This window comes from Tachysurus fulvidraco, chromosome 3, assembly GCF_022655615.1.
Source record: "Tachysurus fulvidraco isolate hzauxx_2018 chromosome 3, HZAU_PFXX_2.0, whole genome shotgun sequence".
Classification (NCBI taxonomy): Eukaryota; Metazoa; Chordata; class Actinopteri; order Siluriformes; family Bagridae; genus Tachysurus; species Tachysurus fulvidraco.
The window spans coordinates 22,948,159-22,967,958 of NC_062520.1; the positions used below are offsets into that span (position 1 = coordinate 22,948,159).

General features: G+C 40.2%; 1 protein-coding gene across 2 annotated transcripts; it reads right to left on the minus strand.

Annotated features, from left to right (window-relative positions):
* Positions 1-4,811: 4,811 nt before the first annotated feature.
* Positions 4,812-18,572, minus strand: pitpnc1b (phosphatidylinositol transfer protein cytoplasmic 1b). Of its 2 annotated transcripts, XM_027147709.2 has the most exons (10): positions 18,076-18,569; positions 14,647-14,795; positions 12,729-12,817; positions 11,782-11,789; positions 11,516-11,587; positions 10,037-10,129; positions 7,791-7,946; positions 7,622-7,685; positions 7,093-7,179; positions 4,812-6,263 (listed from the first exon to the last, which is right to left on the minus strand). In XM_027147709.2, the coding sequence occupies exons 1-10, from the start codon at positions 18,121-18,123 to the stop codon at positions 6,097-6,099; spliced, it is 933 nt and encodes a 310-aa protein (XP_027003510.1). In that variant the 5' UTR covers positions 18,124-18,569; the 3' UTR covers positions 4,812-6,096. The 2 variants fall into 2 exon arrangements, with proteins under 2 accessions (XP_027003510.1, XP_027003511.1); XM_027147710.2 differs by lacking the exon at positions 10,037-10,129 and having other exon boundaries at positions 18,076-18,572.
* Positions 18,573-19,800: the final 1,228 nt, after the last annotated feature.

The window sequence follows — 19,800 nt, forward strand, 5'->3', positions numbered from 1 at the left end:
GGGAAGATTGCATGGGCTGGACGATTCTTTTCTCTGGCACTCATTACTATTCCTCTCATGTGTGGGGAGGAGAGGCTTTTTGGCTGTTTGTCATAGGGTGAAGTCTCTGTAATGATGCATAATAACTCTCGTGTGGGATGCTGTATGCGTATCTGTGAGTGTGTGTTATGGTGGTTTTGTACGTGTGTACAACAGCATGTGTGTTACTTCTCTCGGTTGCACCCTCATGACCCTACACGCCCATGTGGAGGCATTTAGGTTGTAATGTGCAGCATTGTTGCCTAGCTAAGAGAGACTGTAATTCCGGCTTTGTGGATCAATAAAATGTGTCCTATTAGGAAGCATTGGGATTCATTAGGGAGCATATGTTGCTCTGCAGTGCAGCACTAACTGTGGAATTAATGCCCTGGGTGGGCCAATTAAATTTGGATCCTTTATGGTTGCACTGATTGCCATATTTAGGATCTGAATTTCAATGAATGCCTTCCAAACATCCCGTCTCTCGGAGGAGTGTGTGAGCTAGTGCTGCCGTGTGTGTGTGGGGAGCTTGCTTTGCCTACATGTAGAAGTGTGTAAATATGTGGATTTATGCATGATTGAAGAGAGGAGATCAGTAATCTAATCTTAAATCATAATTGACCTTTGCAAATGAGCCCACCTGGACTTTTAGAATAATAACAACAATGTTTTTGAAAGATGTCTACTGAGTCTGGTCCATAAATCATCCATTCTAATATTCACTATTTGAACTCGTAAGTAGAACAACTAGGGCTGTCACTATTAATTGTAGTTGCTAGTGAGTAAATTATACCGTGCCAGTCAAAAGTTTTTGAGCACCTGGAACTGTGGAATTTATTAATCGGTCACTCATAGATGCTAATGGCACTCTAAATGGGTTTATTTGAACCATTACAGCATAAAACATAAATATGTAATCTTGCTATGGGTACATACAGTATTTATAATGTGCTCTTTAAAGTAAATCTGCAAAATTTAAATGACTCAATTTAAGGAACCGATCAAAATAAAGTCTACACTTGAAAGCACACGTGACGGTAGTGGCAGTGAGAGAGATGGAGAGAGATGAGCAGTGTGATAGTGATCGGCAAATCATGCAAGACAAAACATGCTATCAGCATTTCACATCTCAACATCCAACATGAGGAAACATGCACAGGTAATCTGTTAGCTAGCTGAGTGAGCTCGACTACCGAGCCAGATTGGTTCGGATTGTTGGATGGTTTAAAACTCTAAAATATCACTTGAGGTGTTTGGTAGCGATTGCCTATTTTATTACATATGCATGTACGGTAGATTAAGTGATATTGCTAGTCATATAACTGCATGAATTACAATGAGCTAGCTAGCTAACTAATGAAAATTGCAAGCTATTGAAGCTTATTTTGTATACATACACCTTTATTTATATACAGTTGATAAACAAGGTGGCATTTGCTTCAGCATAATAAAAAAGTAAACTATATTAATAATATTAATAAGCTTCATTACTTTTGTCATTTGTGACAGTATAGAAGAATTAATTACTCAGGTAGTTTTTCACCTTTTACTCAAATGATCTATAACTTTGGTAGCACCACATTTGCACAAGTCAATATGCTTTCTACTCTTTCCAACACTGATTATATCTTAGTGAGCAAAATCCAACCATGCTTCCAGACTTCCATGAATGCACTAAATTAGAGCACCTACTTGTTAGCGAACCTTATCCGCAAACCGCCAGTGATGCTGAATGTCTGAAGTGACAAATGACGCCATTTCGTTTCGAATAACATCAATTGAACTCATTAGGGTTGTTTGGTCATTTGGGGTTCTGGCAATATTGGCTTACGGGCATAGCAGAAGTATTTAATTCCCTCCCAACAGCCTTTTTCACCTTAATTTATTTGGCATACAGGTGATCCAGCGATTGCAGTGAACGTGTGTCGGTAAGATGGCAAGTCAACGTGGCAGTGTTTACGCGAATCTCTTTAATTAATCTCATTTATAAACCTGCTGTGAAAGGCTTTTGCACTGGGGCATCCTTCCTTGGCGGAAGAAGGAAAATGAGGTGGAGGGAAAAGCATGTAGCACAAACATCGGAATAAATTTTTGACCATTAAAACATAAGAACTAATCAGACACTATACTGTAGCTAATAAAGTAGATCAAATTCATGTTAAACCTGCTCTTCTAACCTAGGAAATCACACACTATGTCCGCACGCGGTATCATTTCTCAGGAATTGTAGCTTGTTGAAAGATTGGCCTTCTCTCTATGAATTCCATGTATCACACGATACATTTTGCTTTAAGGAAATAGAGAGAGCAGAAAAAGAATTGATGTCTACAGCGAGATGAGATGATAGATACTGAAGCTGAAAAAAGCCACCCCGAGATAAAAGAGACAGCTGTAACCGAACTGCATAGACGTGTCTCTATTTCACTTCTGAGGTTTTAAATGACACTGGTGAAACATCAGTTGCTCATTTCCTTTTAATTTAACCTCCGCTTACACACCAAAAAACACATTATTCTTATACATTTAAAAATAAAAGCACATCTTTGATAAACATGCTCTTCAGTAATATTTCACATATACGATTTCTTCCAAAGGAATAAGGAGAGCTTTTCTGACACTTTTTACGAGTATATTGTCTTTCCACATCAGACATTTTCAATCACTACAAACAAATAAATCATTTGATCGTTGGCTTTGAGTGTGAGATGTTTTTATTTCTGTTGGGATAAGCTTTCTGTGGTTGAATTTAAAGCCTTCAAATTTTACATGGGTTTGATATCACCATTTTCTTACAATACATAATTTATGTGAATTTGTTTTATTGTAACATTTCTAAAAATCATTTTCCCAAGTAAGCTCAGTAAAAACAGAAATACTCGTGAAAAAATACAAAGAATTAAAGCTCTGAGTGCCTAATTTCATATTTACTCATTTCTAATCTCATAGCCATTAACCACCACTGTGGAGTGGGACATGACAAAGAAATTCATATTCTATTATACTGTTCAAGTCTATATGGATTAACTAAGAGAAATATATGGTTTTCTTTTTAAATTAGGGCGAAATAAACAGTAATTGTTATTCATTACTCAAGCATAAATTTTTATATATTTTATTATTATTATTGTTGTTGTTGTTGTTGTATTCTCTTACATAATTTAATCTGCAAAAAAACATACTTTTTTATTTAAAGTTTAAAAACTCAGTCTCTTCTTCTCTCATCTTCTCATCAGATTTGGTGCATTTTATTTCCATTTCAGTTTGAAGCATCAGTCAAGATCGTCAGTGTGGAAAAAAATAATCAAGAATCTTGTCCATTTGTCGCCTGAGGAAACCTGCTCATGCTACACAATGTAGTTAGCGCTATACCTCTCCATGTGATGGATAAGTCAGATGGATAAGACTGCTGTGTTTAAACTGAGACTCTACATCAGTAAAATATTTCAGTAAGCTGAAATATTATTAAGAAAGGAAAGCCTTACATAAAAGGTGTCTTCATTGCCTCTCTGGAAGCCATGAACACCATCTACTTTGAAAAAGCATGTTAACAAAGGAAGTTTGCTAATTTGCTAAAATGAACTGGCTATATTGAGCTGTGATAGCTTGAAAATTGTATTTACAAACTAGCAGAGATTCCGGTAGAAACGCCTGTAACTGGCTAGGCACTTAGTCAAATGTTAATTAATGGCATATATCGGATATTTACAGGATTTTTTTTTTTTTTTCCTTAGAGTTTGTCATGCATATGTATATAGGTTCTTTCTAACAGGTTTTTATGTGAAGTTTTATCAGTTAAAGGCAGGGTCTCCGATTTTTGAAAGCCAATGTCGACATTTGAAATCACCAAAACAAACACGCTCCTAACCCAATGAGGTCCCACCCCTGTATTGATAGCTCCGCCCACACACACATACATAACCCAGGCAACTACTGGAAAGAAATGTATCTTTATCATAGCTGAAGGGAAGAACGATACGATTGCAGATAAACAAACAAGCAAAAATGACACACAAGCATAATCATGCAAAGGACAAAGGCATATATTAGTTCTGTGTAACAAAGCAAAACCAACGTTACTCACCTATCGAGGAGGAAAACAGCGCCTCGGCGTCTTAAGTAAAGTTGAATTTCCCGAGTCAGTAACTCCTGAGCTAAACGCTGTTACTACACAAAACGCTGTTGTAGCTGCCTCTCTACATTACTACGATAGAAAAGAGGTGTTATTTGTGTAGTAACAGCATTTAGCTCAGGAGTTATTGACTCGGGAAACTCCAACCTGTGAATATGTGGCCAACTTCCTGCTCCTTCAGTTCTCTCCAGCGCTGGAAAGCTGATCCTATATTAACACGTCCTGCTTCTTGCCTTATCGTAAACCTTTCTTCGCTTTATTTCTTTGTTTTTATCCTCCATGTGAATGTTAAAACCGCTTTCTGCTAATGTCACACATGCGCATTGAACACTCTCTCCGCCACATATTGACAAGCCCCGCCCCTTTATGCTCATTGGCTACACATTTGTTTTGATTTTTGTTTACTATTCGGATAGTAATAAATAAAAGCAACAATTTTAATTTCACTTGAGTCATTTTTTGGCTGGATATCCATGCATTTGTCTCCAGGAACCACTTTATTGAATGAAGGTCGCACTGGGCTCGAGACATCACCCTGGATGAGACAGTCGCAGTTTGGATACCTGCACTTTAATTTGATTAAGATTTCTACACATTATCTTCACTTATTTCTCAATCCATTTAAAATAATCGGCATAACAAAGACAAACACAAGTGTTATCCCTGAGTTTCGTTTAGTTTTTTATTTACATTACAATATTTTTTTTAGATTCAGCTACAGCCCGGCCTCATCTACATATGCTAATCATTTTCTTTCATATTTGTTTCTTTTAGTAGTAAATTAAAAAAAAAACCTAGGCAGCAGATTGTGTAATGTAAGAGTCTCTGTGATTTTTGGCCACTTGATCTTAGGACCAGAATGCAAGGCCCAACACTGTAATTCTTTGCAGGCAGGAACAGCTGGCTAGAGCGCACTTACATACACATTTGATCTATCACTATAATATTAGAGCTCATACGTAAGTCAGAAACTAAGCTGTATTATTAAAGAACCAATATATTAATCTACTATTTCCCACTGAACCTAAATCAATATATGCAATAATGGTGCAATATTCCTACAAAGAAATTCAGGGAAATGAACGGAACACATATTAAAGTGCTTAATATAATTGTCAACTATCTGACTGACACATTATTGTGCATTACTTGCATTGTACTTACATTGTGCATTTGTACAACAACTAAACTAGAGCTAATTGTAGGTACTGGGGAAAAATTCTCTCTGCAAAAGCCTTGCACAGGTTAACCGATCATGAAGTGAAACGTGTAGGAAGCTACCCGGTGTCACCTTCAAACAGATCTAAAGCAGACCTTGCTGGTGCATTGCTGAGTCTCTGCAATGCTGTATGATCTGCTATGTGCACATACATGCAGTTTTACAGAAGGTGTATGACACAAAGTGTATGTCTAGGTCAATAGAGAAGTGCATGGGAAGGTGTTAGGTTGCGTAAACAGGATAGAACTCTAACGAGGTTTAGTGTAAAGAACACATGCTTGTCTAAGGTTTTGACCTATTTTTTTCATAGTCATTCATAGCTGGGAGTTTTAAAGAGCGTAATTGGCCCTGCTCGCTGGACAAGAACGATGGTGATGTCCATCAGAACAACCCCAGCTGCTCTAAGGCACGGGTACAGAATAGCTAATGTAGCTAGGAAGCACTGTTCTTGCTGCCATGCTACCAGTCTGCGTAGTTTCATGTCCATACATACAGTATGTGTTTGATCTAGAGGTTTGTCCACACTTTCTCTGATAACTATGATACAATAAGAGAGAACTAGGATCTAGCTAGTTATCATGCTTTGGCAACAGTTAAAAAAAAACAAAAACAGATCCCCTACCCACATCTGTGCATAGTATTTTTTCCCTACAATATTTCGCTAATGAATATCTTCAAAAAGGAATAGTATTTGGCTGGACATTTCATTTTAACAGAAAGGAGTGTGCGGTTAGTCCGGTGTGGAATTCAATCTCATAGAGCTCCTGAACTTTGAGGAACATGGTGATGATGGAGGGTCTGTAATATCCACAGTGTTCACCCCCATCTTCTTCAGTGACGACGCATCCATGACCGAGACAGAGCGGGAGAATGAAGGGCGCACACGAGCGACTGAGCCTGCGAATTAGGTGGAGGAGGGAGGAACAAGGGTGTGGAGAAAAAATGACAAAAAAGAGAGGTTTTTTACGGAGATACTCAAACATTTGCTGCCAAAATGAAAGTGTAACATTCTCTTTAACCCTAATAATGTTCTGCTGCAGATGCTGGTGTCACATGTGGTAGAGAGTGTGTGCAAAAATGGAGTGAAGGGATTTCTCAGTAGTATGATTAGAGAAAGTTGCAATGGAACTGCTTGACCTAAAGGGGCAGTAGAGGTACAGGCTACATTCAGTGCTGTCTGCTGTTAGATGAGTGCATGATGGTTTTTCATCATGAGCTCAAAGTCAGGGGATATCACCCACTGGACTGTAATTACTGTCAGGATTATCATTAGCACTGCACGCTGTTGCTCTTTTGCCAACAGAAGGCAGTGGGAGGCTTTGAATGACCCTACACACACACACACACACACACACACACACACACACACACACACACACACACACAGACACACACACAGACACACACACAGACACACACACTCCAGTAGTGTCATTAGTGTAGCATAGCATGCGTTAGATGATTTATGTTGCTTGGATAAAGACCGGGTGAGTTCAGGATCACACTCTTTAGGATCATCACTGCTAAACAAACCCCTCTCCATCATCACTTGCTCTCCGTCCTCCAGTGTCGGCCCTTCCCTCTATCCTGCACACATTCTCCTCTCTCTGCCTATTTTCTCTGAATCTTCTCCCTTATCCTCAGGCACTCTCCTCATTTCTCTATCACTGTCACTCTTAATCACTCCCCCTCCCCAAATCCTTTTTCCCTTGCTTTGAGATGCTACCTGAGCCACTCATGTCGTTCTTCATCTTCTCGTTCGTCTCTTGCTGCAGCTGCTTCTCGAACTCCCTCACTTCCTCCAGGCTCATCCCTGCCACAACACAAATGCGTAGTTGTGTTAGCCAGACACACACCAGTCCACACCAGCACTTTATATGCAGGCTACACGGCATATGTATAATGCCTGAATAAGCTGCATCGAAATGACCGCTCATATTACAGAAAGCTTGTCAAGAAAACACAGAGTAATTAACCCAAGGGTTAATATGACCCTCTGAAATTTTTTTTTACTTAAAGTATAATAAGAAAATGGTTTTTTTTAAATCAAAATGAAAAACCAATTTAAAAGATAATATTTATATTACTGAAATACAGGTAACGCTTAGGTCATTTTGACCTGTGAGTAGCAAAGAGAAATGAAAGTGGAGATATTAGGTAATACATTTTATAAATTGAAAGGGACCGCCTTTGTGAGTGGGATATCCTGAACATAAGGGTTAATAATAGAAAGCATTAGAAAGCTTTATCCTAACCGTGCCACTCGTCTATCCATGCCACTGCCTGTCTGTGTCCCACCAGCAGGATGTCGCGTATATTCTACAGGGAACAAGGAAACATCTTTACACACTGTAATCACTTATGATATAACTGTGCCACATAGACGAGTCGTTAGAAGTAGCTCGGGTTAGCTCAGGTTCCCACCCTGTGGATGAACTCTTCTGTCCGGCCTTGGAACCCGTAGACCTCGAAGCTGCACTGAACTCTCTTGTAGGAGCACATGATGGGATTGGTGTTTTGTCTCCAGCCCTCCAGCAGGGGGCCACGCCCTGTCCTTTCTGACATCCAGATGCTCAGGTCCTGCATGGGTTAGTCAGCCACATACAGTACATGTTACGCACATACACACGTGTGCATGCTGTTAGTGTGTCTTTGTCAGATTACAATACAAGGATAGTTTTCTTGTCTAATCTAATAAGAAGGTATGCCCTATGGCCTCATGGTAATTATTCAGACCACCTAAGATGCCGTGCCACCCTGTTATAATTAGCTGAATGACTGGGGTTTGTTGCTCTCTCTTAACTACCCCTAACTAATTAACAAGATGATTTTGCTTGGGAGATTTATGGCAGTTATGCACAAGAATAAATCAGAAAGTCTGGAATCACAACACTGTCTGCTGATTTATTTCTCCACAAGTCCTCACAATCTCTACAGTGTGTATGTGCATGAGTATGTATTTAGACCAAATGTCCCTGTAATAATAGGGTTACATGACAGATTTGACCTTGGGTAGACATTGCGATGGTCAGCGTGAAGAAAAATGCCTTCCTGTATAAATTAAGGTTAGGGGTGGGCATAGATTTTTTTAAGAGTAAATCAATTAAAATAAACTATAAAGATAGTAATATAACGTGTGTGTGTGTGTGTGTGTGTGTGTGTGTGTGTGTGTGTGTGTGTGTGTGTGTATGTGTGTGTGTGCGTGTGTGTGTGTGTGTGTGTGTGTGTGTGTGTGTGTGTGTGTGTGCAGGCAGGCTAGAACTGACATTAGTGTCTGGATTTTCGATCTGTCTCATGGCTTAACAGATTATAGTAGGTTGAACTGCTACAGTATGTTTGTGTTTTTGTGTCAGTTTGTGTAGAGGCAAAATTGTGTCAGTTTGTGTAGAGGCACTTGTGTCAGTTTGTGTAGAGGCCTGGGACCCCATGTCCCTACAAGGATGGGAATACACTTATGCACTTTATTAGAAACACCTACTCATTTGCAATTATCCAATCAGCCAATTATGTATCGACAGATACATGCTGTCATAAAGTCATGCAGATATGGATCGACAGCTCTGGGTGATGTTCATATCAACCATCAGAATGAAACAAATACAATCTCAGTAATTTTGACTGTGGCATGCTTGTTGGTGGCTGATATGAATGGTTTGAGTATTTCTATAACTGATGATCTCCTGGGATTTTCACAGACAGCAGCCTTTAGAGTTTAGAATGGTTCAATAAATAAAAATACCTCCAGTGAGCAGCTCTGAGGACAGAAATGCCTTGTTGGTGAGAGACGTTAATAGAGGATGACGAGACTGGTTGGAACTGACAGAAAAACAACAGTAACTCAGATAATCAGTCTACTGAACTGTACACTACAAGTGTGTTGAGCAGAAAAGCATCTTAGAATAACACTTAAAACCTTGAGGCAGATGCGTTAAAAAGCAGACGATCATGTCATGTTCCATTTCGTTTATGCGAGAGCAGAAAGCTGAGGCTACATTGGACGCAGACTCACCGAAACTGGACATAAAAACATGGTCTGATGAATCTCAAATTCTGAATCAGAATTTGGCACCAACAGCATGAATCCATGGATCCAACCTGCCTTGTATCTATAGCCCAGGTGGTGTAATGGTGTGGGGAAAGTTTTCTTGGCACACTTTTGGTTGTTAATACTGTACAAATCAATCAAGCAAACGTCTCACAAACTGGTTTCCTAAACATGACAATGAGTTCAATGTTCTTCAGAGACATTCCCCATCACTGGATCTGAATCCAGTAGAACACCTTTGGAGGTGCATCTGCAGTGACTGCATGCTGCAATCATATCAACATGGTTTCCAACATCATCTGGATTCTATGCCAAAAAGAATTGAGGCTGTTTTTAGAACAGAGGAAGCCCCTATTCAGTATTAGTATAGTGTTCCTAATTAGGTGCAGAAGGAGTATATGTGACTGTTTTTACTCTGTGGGGACATTTGGATGCAGTGTTTATGTAAAAAAAATACGTAAAGGCAAATGATTTCGCTCTGGTTATTGAGGATAAGGTTAGGGTTAGACAGCTGTAGGCTTGTTGCATTAATAATTGTGTTAAAGTTCCTTATAAGAGTGGCAAGACAAGTGTGTGTATGTGTGTCTTTGTGTGAGTGTGTTTGTGTGTGTTTGTGCGTATGTACCTCATCTTTTTTGTAGTATTTTTCAGGAATCGGGTCACTCAGTATATCTAAGAAAGAGACACTGTCTTTGGGTGTGGGTATGTCTTCAAACACCTGTACAGATGACATTAGAGAACATGGGCACATGATCTTTGAAATGGCAAAGCAGCAGCACAGCATGACAGGGGTGAGAGTGAAAGCCACACTCATTTAACACCCTCACAAGGGGTCTGTGAACCGAAACCCAGCATCCAAATGTGCTGGAGCCTAGGAAGCATTTGTTTTTACTGGGTCATGCCAAAATTGCAAAGCGAAATGCAAACACGGACAAACTGCGAGTTAGACGGAACAGAAGAATGGTGCGCAGACATGTAGACCCACACCAGGATAACTTGAAATGAATTGATTAAATAGTTCTATTGCAACACCTAAGGCAAATGATCAACTGTAGAACTGTTCTCTAACACACCCTTGGCATGACACTGTGTGAAAAACATACGATGACAAAAGGCAGCCTGCTGCAGTCAAAGCCAGTGATTTATGCAAACTACTGCAGGCGAAGGGAACTTTGCCCAAGTCTGCTCACCTTGCAATTGAGAGCGAGCCACAGAGGGAGCAAAGGAGGAGCGGCCTCGGCTCTGCAGCGCAGCAGGTGCCTTTTACAGCAGCCAGGATGAAAGCAAGGAGAGCTGGACAGGATAAAAACAAGCAGCGTGGGATTCTGTCATCAGTGACTACTGCAATATGAGTCCCTGTGTAGAAGACTCTGACCTGCCTCCTCCTCTTTTAATTTATTTTTTATTCTGCCTTCTGCCTAGACTCTCTCTCTCTCTCTCTCTCTCTCTCTCTCTCTCTCTCTCTCTTTCTTGGTCTCTCTCTCTGACTGTCTCACTGTCTGTGTCTCTCTCCTGCTGGAGTGTCGATTCAGTGTTTGCTCTTGCTCTTGTCGGCTGTGTTGACATTTTTCATGTGTGTTGTTTCCCATTATCCTGTCTCAAGCTTTTGTGAACTTGTGTGTTTATCTGCCGGAGCATTTTTGTAAGCGCGCTGAGGGAACGTCTGGGTGTGTCTATTTGTGGGAAGATCTGGAGTGATGGCATGGTGGCAGGCTGGGACTTGTACAGCCCTAATTTACATGGCTTAATAAGAGAGGGCACTTTGAAGCCGAGCCAACTTCTTGTCAGTCACAGACTTGCATCCAGACAAACGTCAATACTACCCAAACCTGCTTTACTTCCCTACCACACACATGGGCTGCCGTATATTCTAAACAACAACTTGGTGCTTTTCAAGGGAAAATTCTCTCCTAGTAAAACACATTGATACTTTCCAATCCCACTTGTTCTAGCATCTTCATGATGAAGGTCAGAAGCAGAAATGCTCTTACAAGGACAGCAAGGGTGGGTTTAAATAGGTAGCTGTGCTTTAAAAAAAAATTATCTCTCTCTCTCTCTCTCACACACACACACACACAATGCATATTGTCACCACTGTTCTTACATTATCATTGCTGCCATTGTTGTTCTCGAAGTGTGTCTCGATTTTGATTATCAGCTTGGGAAGGAAGGAGCACTGTGCACAGATATGCAGAGAGAGAGAGAGAGAGAGAGAGAGAGAGAGAGAGAGAGAGAGAGAGAGAGAGAGAGAGAGAGAGAGAGATAGGGAAGAGAGAAAGACAGAGGGTGTTGGTTATAGTGTAAATTCAGATGGTCAGTGAGTGCATCAGGACTGCATCAGTGTTAAAGTCAGTGTATGAGGCTACTTACTGTGTACTCTGCAGTAAAAACACCAACAGATGCCGGTGGAATAGGAACGAGTGAGGGGAGAAAGGGACAGAGCATTATGGTCAAGGATTTCTCAGGTGCAGGATAAACACTCTATACACTCAGATCATGCATTTCTTGCAGTGTATATACAGTTTAATAAAAAAATATACAGAGATAAAAATGCATAGAAACTACTATTATGAATTCCTTAGCCTTGCAGGGGAGAGTTTTATCATTGACTCAAAATTATTGCACGCACACACACACACACACACACACACACACACACACACACACACACACACACACACACACACACACACACACACACACACACACACACACACACATTCATTAAAAGACAAACAGGCAACATCATTCATAATTGCATCTTGGCAAGTATTTTATATCATGCTCTATCTCTATGCTTTAAGAAATAGAAAGCACGGTAAACAGAAAAGCTGTGTTTTCCATTAATGAGTTTTTTTTTTCATTCAAACTACACACTTGTCTCTACACACTTGTCTCTGACAGTTGAACATTTACTGGAAAATATTCATTGCTGGTGTGTTATGGACATGCAGAAGAGGGTTTAAATAAATTAGCCCCAGTGCACACAAAGTTTCAAGCTGTGTAAACATTTGACATGATTTGTCTGAGCAAGGAAGAAATCAGCCACAGCCTCTACTCCATACTACTGTGTTGATTGTATCACGGCTGTTGGTGGGTCAGTTGTTGTCAGTTGTAAGGTGGGTCAGTTGTAATATGATCCATGTTAAGTTGTTTGTACAGTATACAGCTGCCAAACATTGAGTTAAACTTTTTTTTTTATGTTTTTCTTCTCTCGGAAGAGAAGGGGTGTTTAACCGTGTCAGCCAATATATCTGTGTATCAAGAGCTATTAACAGATATATAGTATATGTATCTCTTGGGTTATTGTTACTGACCTGTGATAGTATATGGGTAGAAATTCCAGGCCTTTTCAGTGATGTAGAAGATCATAGGGACAAACTTCTTCATCCAGGAGGGCAATTTACTAAGATTTAGTGGTTAAAAGGGTTACATGAGTGAGTCACGATTATCAGGTACTTTTATCAGTATTATCATGTTCAAGTTGTCATAGTGGTACAGAGTGTTAAGTACATTAAGGTCGGTTGTTAAATGCTGACATACCTTTGACACATAAAACTTTGTAGGCTATAAAATGAACCTTTCACAATAACACAGAGAGAGAGAGAGAGAGAGAGAGAGAGAGAGAGAGAGAGAGAGAGAGAGAGAGAGAGAGAGAGAGAGAGAGAGAACTGTACTCTAATAAATGACAACAGGACAGCTTTGTTACCGCAGGAACAGAGTGATAGATGTAGGGACAGATGTGAGGTGGAGTAAGTGGCATGAAGAAGAAATCTACATGCGGACTGTCATGTCCAAAGTATACTGTTCACTCTTGCACTGATTCTTAAGGGACACACCACCACGACATTTTCTAAAGCCTGAACCGTTCCCATTTCCTAATTACTCACTCACTCACTCACTCACTCACTCACTCACTCACTCACTCACTCACTTACTCACTCACTTTCTACCGCTTATCCGACTACCTCGGGTCACGGGGAGCCTGTGCCTATCTCAGGCGTCATCGGGCATCAAGGCAGGATACACCCTGGATGGAGTGCCAACCCATCACAGGGCACACACACTCTCATTCACTCAATCACACACTACGGACAATTTTCCAGAGATGCCAATCAACCTACCATGCATGTCTTTGGACCGGGGGAGGAAACCGGAGTACCCGGAGGAAACCCCCGAGGCACGGGGAGAACATGCAAACTCCATACACACAAGGCAGAGGCGGGAATCGAACCCCAACCCTGGAGGTGTGAATGTGCTAACCACTAAGCCACCGTGCCCCCCTCCTAATTATTTCTGCAGTAAAAATAAACACAAGAATTTTTATTCGCTCATTGAAAACATAATGCTTCTGCCTTTTCTAGCACACTGATTTTTTGAAAAGTGTATTCTACTTCTGCCAGTAAAGTCATTTATGTTTTATACTCTCAGCCCCCTCAGGACTGTGTGCACGCAGGCTGTGATGTGTGTGTCCGTGTAGTTCGTGTGCACCAGTACTGTTACGCTCAGAGTAGGATTACTGTTATATCCTGTAGTCCGGATAAGACCAGAGTGGAAATCTTCTCAAACTAAGTACTTTGCTACACAAATATGTGGCTCTGCAATTATTCACTCATTCTTCACTTACTCCTGATTCAGCATGCATAATCTAAATGCTAATGCCGCTGAAAATGTAACACTGATTTAATTAGATTCGAAGCCTGAAAAAAACAACAACAACATCGTCATACGTAGAACTTTAAAAACTGCCGGAATTCAGAGCTGAACACAGTTTACAGTTGTATTTAATATTGAATTTCATTCAACTGCTACTCAAACATCTCTGATGAATGATATTAAAAAAAAAAAAAATCAAATAAAGTAAACACACGATTGCAGCAGCTTCCTCCGGCTTTAAGCGCGAGAGGAAATGAGAGTATGAGGTTTGGCTTTAAGACAGCTGCAGATCGCATACCAATTAAACGTTAAAAGCTGAATCATTAGGCTTGTGTGCATGTTAAAAACAGGAAGGACCCTATGTTCAGCCTTTATGCTACCTGACAGACCTGATTAAGGCGAGGAAGGAAGGGATAGAAGAAGGAGCTCTAGCCAGGAAATTTTAAGTACTGTTAGACCGACACCTCCTCCTCTAAATCCTAAAAGATTTCTTTGTTTTTCTACACATTTTTTGCTTAAGGATAAAAAAAAAGTTCATTCAGGAAAGAGGTGATGGCTGAACATTGTGTGTCGTCTTACCTGCTGAGGTAAATACGCTTCTCAGTGACTTGACCGGCTCCGTATTTAGGGTGGGTATCAAGCTCGTTCCGGATGATCTCCACACCATCCCCTCCCTCGCACTGCTCAAGGCTGTGCTTATTGATCATGTACAGCTGACCAATTCTATACTGTATTAAAGACAGCACAGACAGAATACACTGTACAGGTGTATGCAAAAGTTTAGGCACCCCTGACAATTTCCATGATTTTCATTTATAAATATTCAGGTCTTTGGATCAGAAATTTCATTTTGATCTATCAAATAACTGAAGGACACAGTAATAGTTCAGCAGTGAAATGAGGTTTATTGGATTAACAGAAAATGTGCAATATGCATCAAAACAAAATTAGACAGGTGCACAAACTTGTGCACCCCAACAGAAAAATCACCTCAATATTTAGTAGAGCCTCCTTTAGCAGAAATAACAGCCTCCAGACACGTCCTATAGCCTGTAATGAGTGTCTGGATTCTGGATGAATGTATTTTGGACCATTCCTCCTTACAAAACATCTCCAGTTCAGTTAGGTTTGATGGTTGCCGAGCATGGACAGCCCGCTTCAAAATCACCCCACAGATGTTTAATGATATTCAGGTCTGGGGACTGGGATGGCCATTCCAGAATGCCAGAGTAGATTTTGAGCAGGGTTTTGGGTTGTTGTCTTGTTGAAATTAAGGGAGTTTTTCCTTGCCACTGCTACCTGAGCAGTGAACATTGTGAACTATATATATCTTGAATTTTGTTTCATTTTTTTTTATATTAATTCTTTATATTATACCTTATGTTTACCTTCTGTTCTATGTTCTGTAAAGCTGCTTTGAGACAATGTCTACTGTAAAAAGCCGTATACAAATAAACTAGAATTGAATTGAATTGAATTGGAATATTCAGCCCCGGCGTAACTTCAACTTTGTGACTGATTCGTCAACATTATTCCCAAGAACCTGCAGATATTGAGTGGAATCCATGCAACCCACAACTTTAACCATATTTTCCGTGGCCAGCCACTTCTGGCCTTAACAAGAACTGTGCCTGTGGTCTTCCATTTCCTCACTATGTTCCTCACAGTGGACGCTGACAGCTTATATCTCTGCGATAACTTTTTGCAGCCTTCCCCTAAACCATAATGTTGAACAATCTTTGTTTTCAGGTCATTTGAGAGTGGTTTTGATGCCTCCATTTTGCCACTCATCAGAGGAGAGTCAAAGAGAACAACAACTTGACTCCCATGACTGGATGCACCCCTCTATGAAGTTCAAGGCTTCACTAAACCGGTTGTGTTCTCCTATTAATCAGTGCTAAGTAGTTACAGGTATTCAAATCAACAAAATGGCAAGGGTGCCCAAATTTCTGCAGCTGTCTAATTTCTTTTTGATGCATATTGCACATTTTCTGTTAATCCAATAAACCTCATTTCACTACTGAACTATGACTGTGTCCTTCAGTTATTTGATAGATCACAATAAAATTGCTGATCCAAACACCCAAGTATTTACAAATGAAAGTCATGGAGATTGTCAGGGGTTCCTAAACCTTTGCAAACGACCGTATCATTAAATTTACCACTAATATATCATTTCATTTTATTTTGGTGTCATTTTCGTTTCTTCTCTTCTTTCTGCTAATTACTGGTACTGTTTCTTTCCCACACAATACTTAGAACATTACATAGCAAGTCATGCAATTTGTACACCTTACCGATTGTATACTGTATTACACAGAAAAGATATCAATTAACTTTTGTTTCTCCTACACCTTGTTTTTCTTCTTTTTTTTCACGTTATCATTAGTATTGTCTTTCTCGGTAAATACTCACACGTTACATAACACGTCTTACGGGGGAAGTCGTGGCCTAATGGTCTGACTCTCAACCCTAAGGTTGTGGGTTCGAGTCTCGGGCTGGCCACGACTGAGGTGCACTTGAGCAAGGCACCGAACTTCCCCAAATGCTCCCCGGGCGCCGCAGCATAAATGGCTGCCTACCTCTCTGGGTGTGTGTTCACGATGTGTGTGTGTTCACTGCTGTGTGTGTGAACTTTGGATGGGTTAAACGCATAGAACAAATTCTGAGTACGTGTCACCGTACTTAGCCTTATGTCACGTCACTTATCAATACAAATGGTACAGCTGAACAATCCTATACTGTATTAGAGAAACGATGTAATTTAATATTTGTGTCATTTTCCGTTTTCTGTCTCCCCTTCCTCTTCTTCTTCTTCTTCTTCATGCCACTTATCATTAGTATTTTCTTTCTTACACAGTACTCACCCATTATATAACACAAAAGTCTTGCCAACAAAAATGTGCTGTTATTTGTTATGCTAATAAACTCGAATGGGGCTGAATAAAGATACAGTGAGAAAAGATTTGAAATTCCTCATTATTCTTCATGGTGTCATGTGATGACAAAAAAAGTGAGCTGTTTTTGTGCTTACAGGAAATGCCCTGACATTTCTGCATTGCTGTGGTAATAACATATCTCTTTCATTAATTGAAATTCTCTGCTTACATGGTTAAAAACCAGTCTGTCTGCTCTGGTAACACTTTCTTTTTCTTTCATTTGTGCACCTGTACATATTTGATGCCAGTGTCCTGAATCCTACAGTGTTTTTCACACTTTGATACTTTCGTTTTGTTTCCAGCCTTTACACTTTCATCGAAATGAAAGAGGGAAGCCCTCTGATTTATCACTTGACTATTTCTTCTGAATTCTTCTCTTAAAAAGCACTCATTAATCATCCTTCCTTCATCAGTCAGCCTCAGTGATGACTACAACAATGCATCGGAGAAGCAATCTTCGTATTTATCTGATCCATTGGAACTAAAACCAACCAAACCACCTCTTAGAGCTCCTCTGGATGCCACAGTTGTGTTTAAGCGTGAGCATGAAGCTGGCAGACTTGTTCATCTGGGTAGATGTTCCTATAAAAGCCTGATAGTATCACATAGTGTCCTTTGTTGGTTTGTGGGATTTCTGCTTATAGCCTCTAGTGTTAAACATTTTAACCTGTCGAACTTGTTTAATGAAAGGAAAAAACACACACACACGTGCGCGCACACACACACCACACACACCACACACACCACACACACACACACACACACACACACACACACACACACACACACACACACACACACACACACAGAGAGCAAAGTAAACTGGTGCTGTTTTTATACAACCTTCCTGGTTTAAAGTTTTACATGTTTCTGGTCAAAGGCTAAAGCTGTTCACTCAGGTCAAGTTACTAACACCGAGTTCATCCTGAGTGAGCAACAAGTACAAAAACATCATGAACTTGACCATTTCTGTAAGTTTACCATGCAAACACACAATGAATTTTGAAATACGGTGCTCGCTCACACACATACATTTCCAGCCACGCTCACAACACACACACACACTTACCTCATCCACAGTAAGAGGCATGCATATTCTGTACTCTTTCATCAACATGGTGGCGTTACGTTACGTCTGCTTTTGCTGCTGTCTGTCTCGCGCTTGTTCTGTTCTGTGCCTGTTTTACCTGCAAACTTTTGTTTGCAGTTGCATCTCAAACAACCACACTGTGTATTCTAGCTTGCCGTTCAACTCAGTTCTCTCTTCTTTTGTTTCACTTTGTCACTTTATCCAGCTTCTAACATTAATCCTCCCACTCCCCCAGTCAGCCAGCAGCTCTGTACTTCCTTCTTCTGTGTTTCTCATTCCACAGACACTGAATGAGAATTAAACCTAACAAGACTGTAACTTAACCCCGTTCACCTTATCCTTATCTCCTGCACTCCTTTTTTCACATGAGCCTTTTCAGTGTCTCTCTTCTGCCACATCTACCTGTGGGATCGTGTTTTGATTTACAACTGCGCTCTGTTCTTTGCTCCACCCATTGGCTCCACAGTGCTTTCAATTCCCCTGCTTTAAATACTCTACTTCTGAGCTTCCCCTTTTTCCCCTCTTCTCCACCCCTCCCCCATTCCTCCACCCCCACCTCGTTTACCTGACTCTTTTACCTGAGGCACAGCATTTTCATATTAACCCACTGACTTGTTCTAATCTCAGCTCCACACACACACACACACACACACACACACACACACACACACACACACACACACACACACACACACACACACACACACACACACACACACACACACTCCTCAGATTCTCTTGAGTATCTCTTTGTCAGCGTAGATTTTCTATTACTTCCTGAGATCACTCAAAAAGAGTTTGGAAGATGTAACAGTTAGTTCTGGTCTCGGAATCTACCTTTTCTGCTGCACTTACCAAATGAATATACATAATCGAGGTCTACTTTACCTGCACTTCTATGAATGAACTTACCCAGCAGCAGAATGTTACTAGGTTGCCAGAGCACTAGGGAGATTAACAGTTACTTCAGGTGCAAAAAACAAACAAACAAACAAAACAAAACAAAAAAAAAACCGTTGGGGGTTTATCTGCTGCTTAATGTAGAGGATCCTGATTTTCCACAGCAAACCCATGGGCATACTCTGGCTCTGTTTGCACTGACACTAAAATGGGGTTTAGGTAAATATTCAGCCCCCCGGGTCGATGCTAGTAACCCCCTTGTAAAACTGCAACCCCTGGTGTTATGCAATATTAATATCACTATTTGAACTCTATCTTTGTCTGAGATTTACACCGAGATGCTTTTTTTTTTCTTTTCTGTTTCTTTTTAATGTCACATGGATAAAGAAACAGTCCTACAGTACATACCTGCTGAGATGGTTATGTAAAATGCACTTTTTCATCAGTACTTCAGATTTCTTAATGGTGCTGTGCCAAAGTTTAAACCATCAAAAAAGCAAAGAAATCTATGCACTATTTTAAACACAAAAGAAAAGAAAGAAAGAAAAAAAAATACATGACAAAAAAACTTCATGTAGTCTCCATTCAGCACTCGTGTACTTGCTTTACTTTAACAATAGGAGTTTTAGAATAATTAAATAACACTTCTTTTACTTTTATGTGAGTGAAAGTCAGCCCTGGAGCATTTCACAGCTCAACATCTAACCTACAAAAATATGCCCATTAGCTATCTGAGTGAGCTAGACTAGCTAGCCAAAACGAACTATTAATAATACTTCGATGCACGGCTGTCAAGTATCACGC

What these genes read in the sequence shown, in the direction of transcription:
- pitpnc1b (XM_027147709.2), bottom strand. Translation starts at nt 18,123, where the DNA reads ATGTTGATGAAAGAGTACAGAATATGCATGCCTCTTACTGTGGATGAG. An exon ending in AAGCGTATTTACCTCAGCAG is followed by an intron (nt 12,818 to 14,646) that starts GTAAGACGACAC and finishes ACTAAATCTTAG; the next exon opens with TAAATTGCCCTCCTGGATGA. An exon ending in AATACTACAAAAAAGATGAG is followed by an intron (nt 7,947 to 10,036) that starts GTACATACGCAC and finishes TAACCCATGCAG; the next exon opens with GACCTGAGCATCTGGATGTC.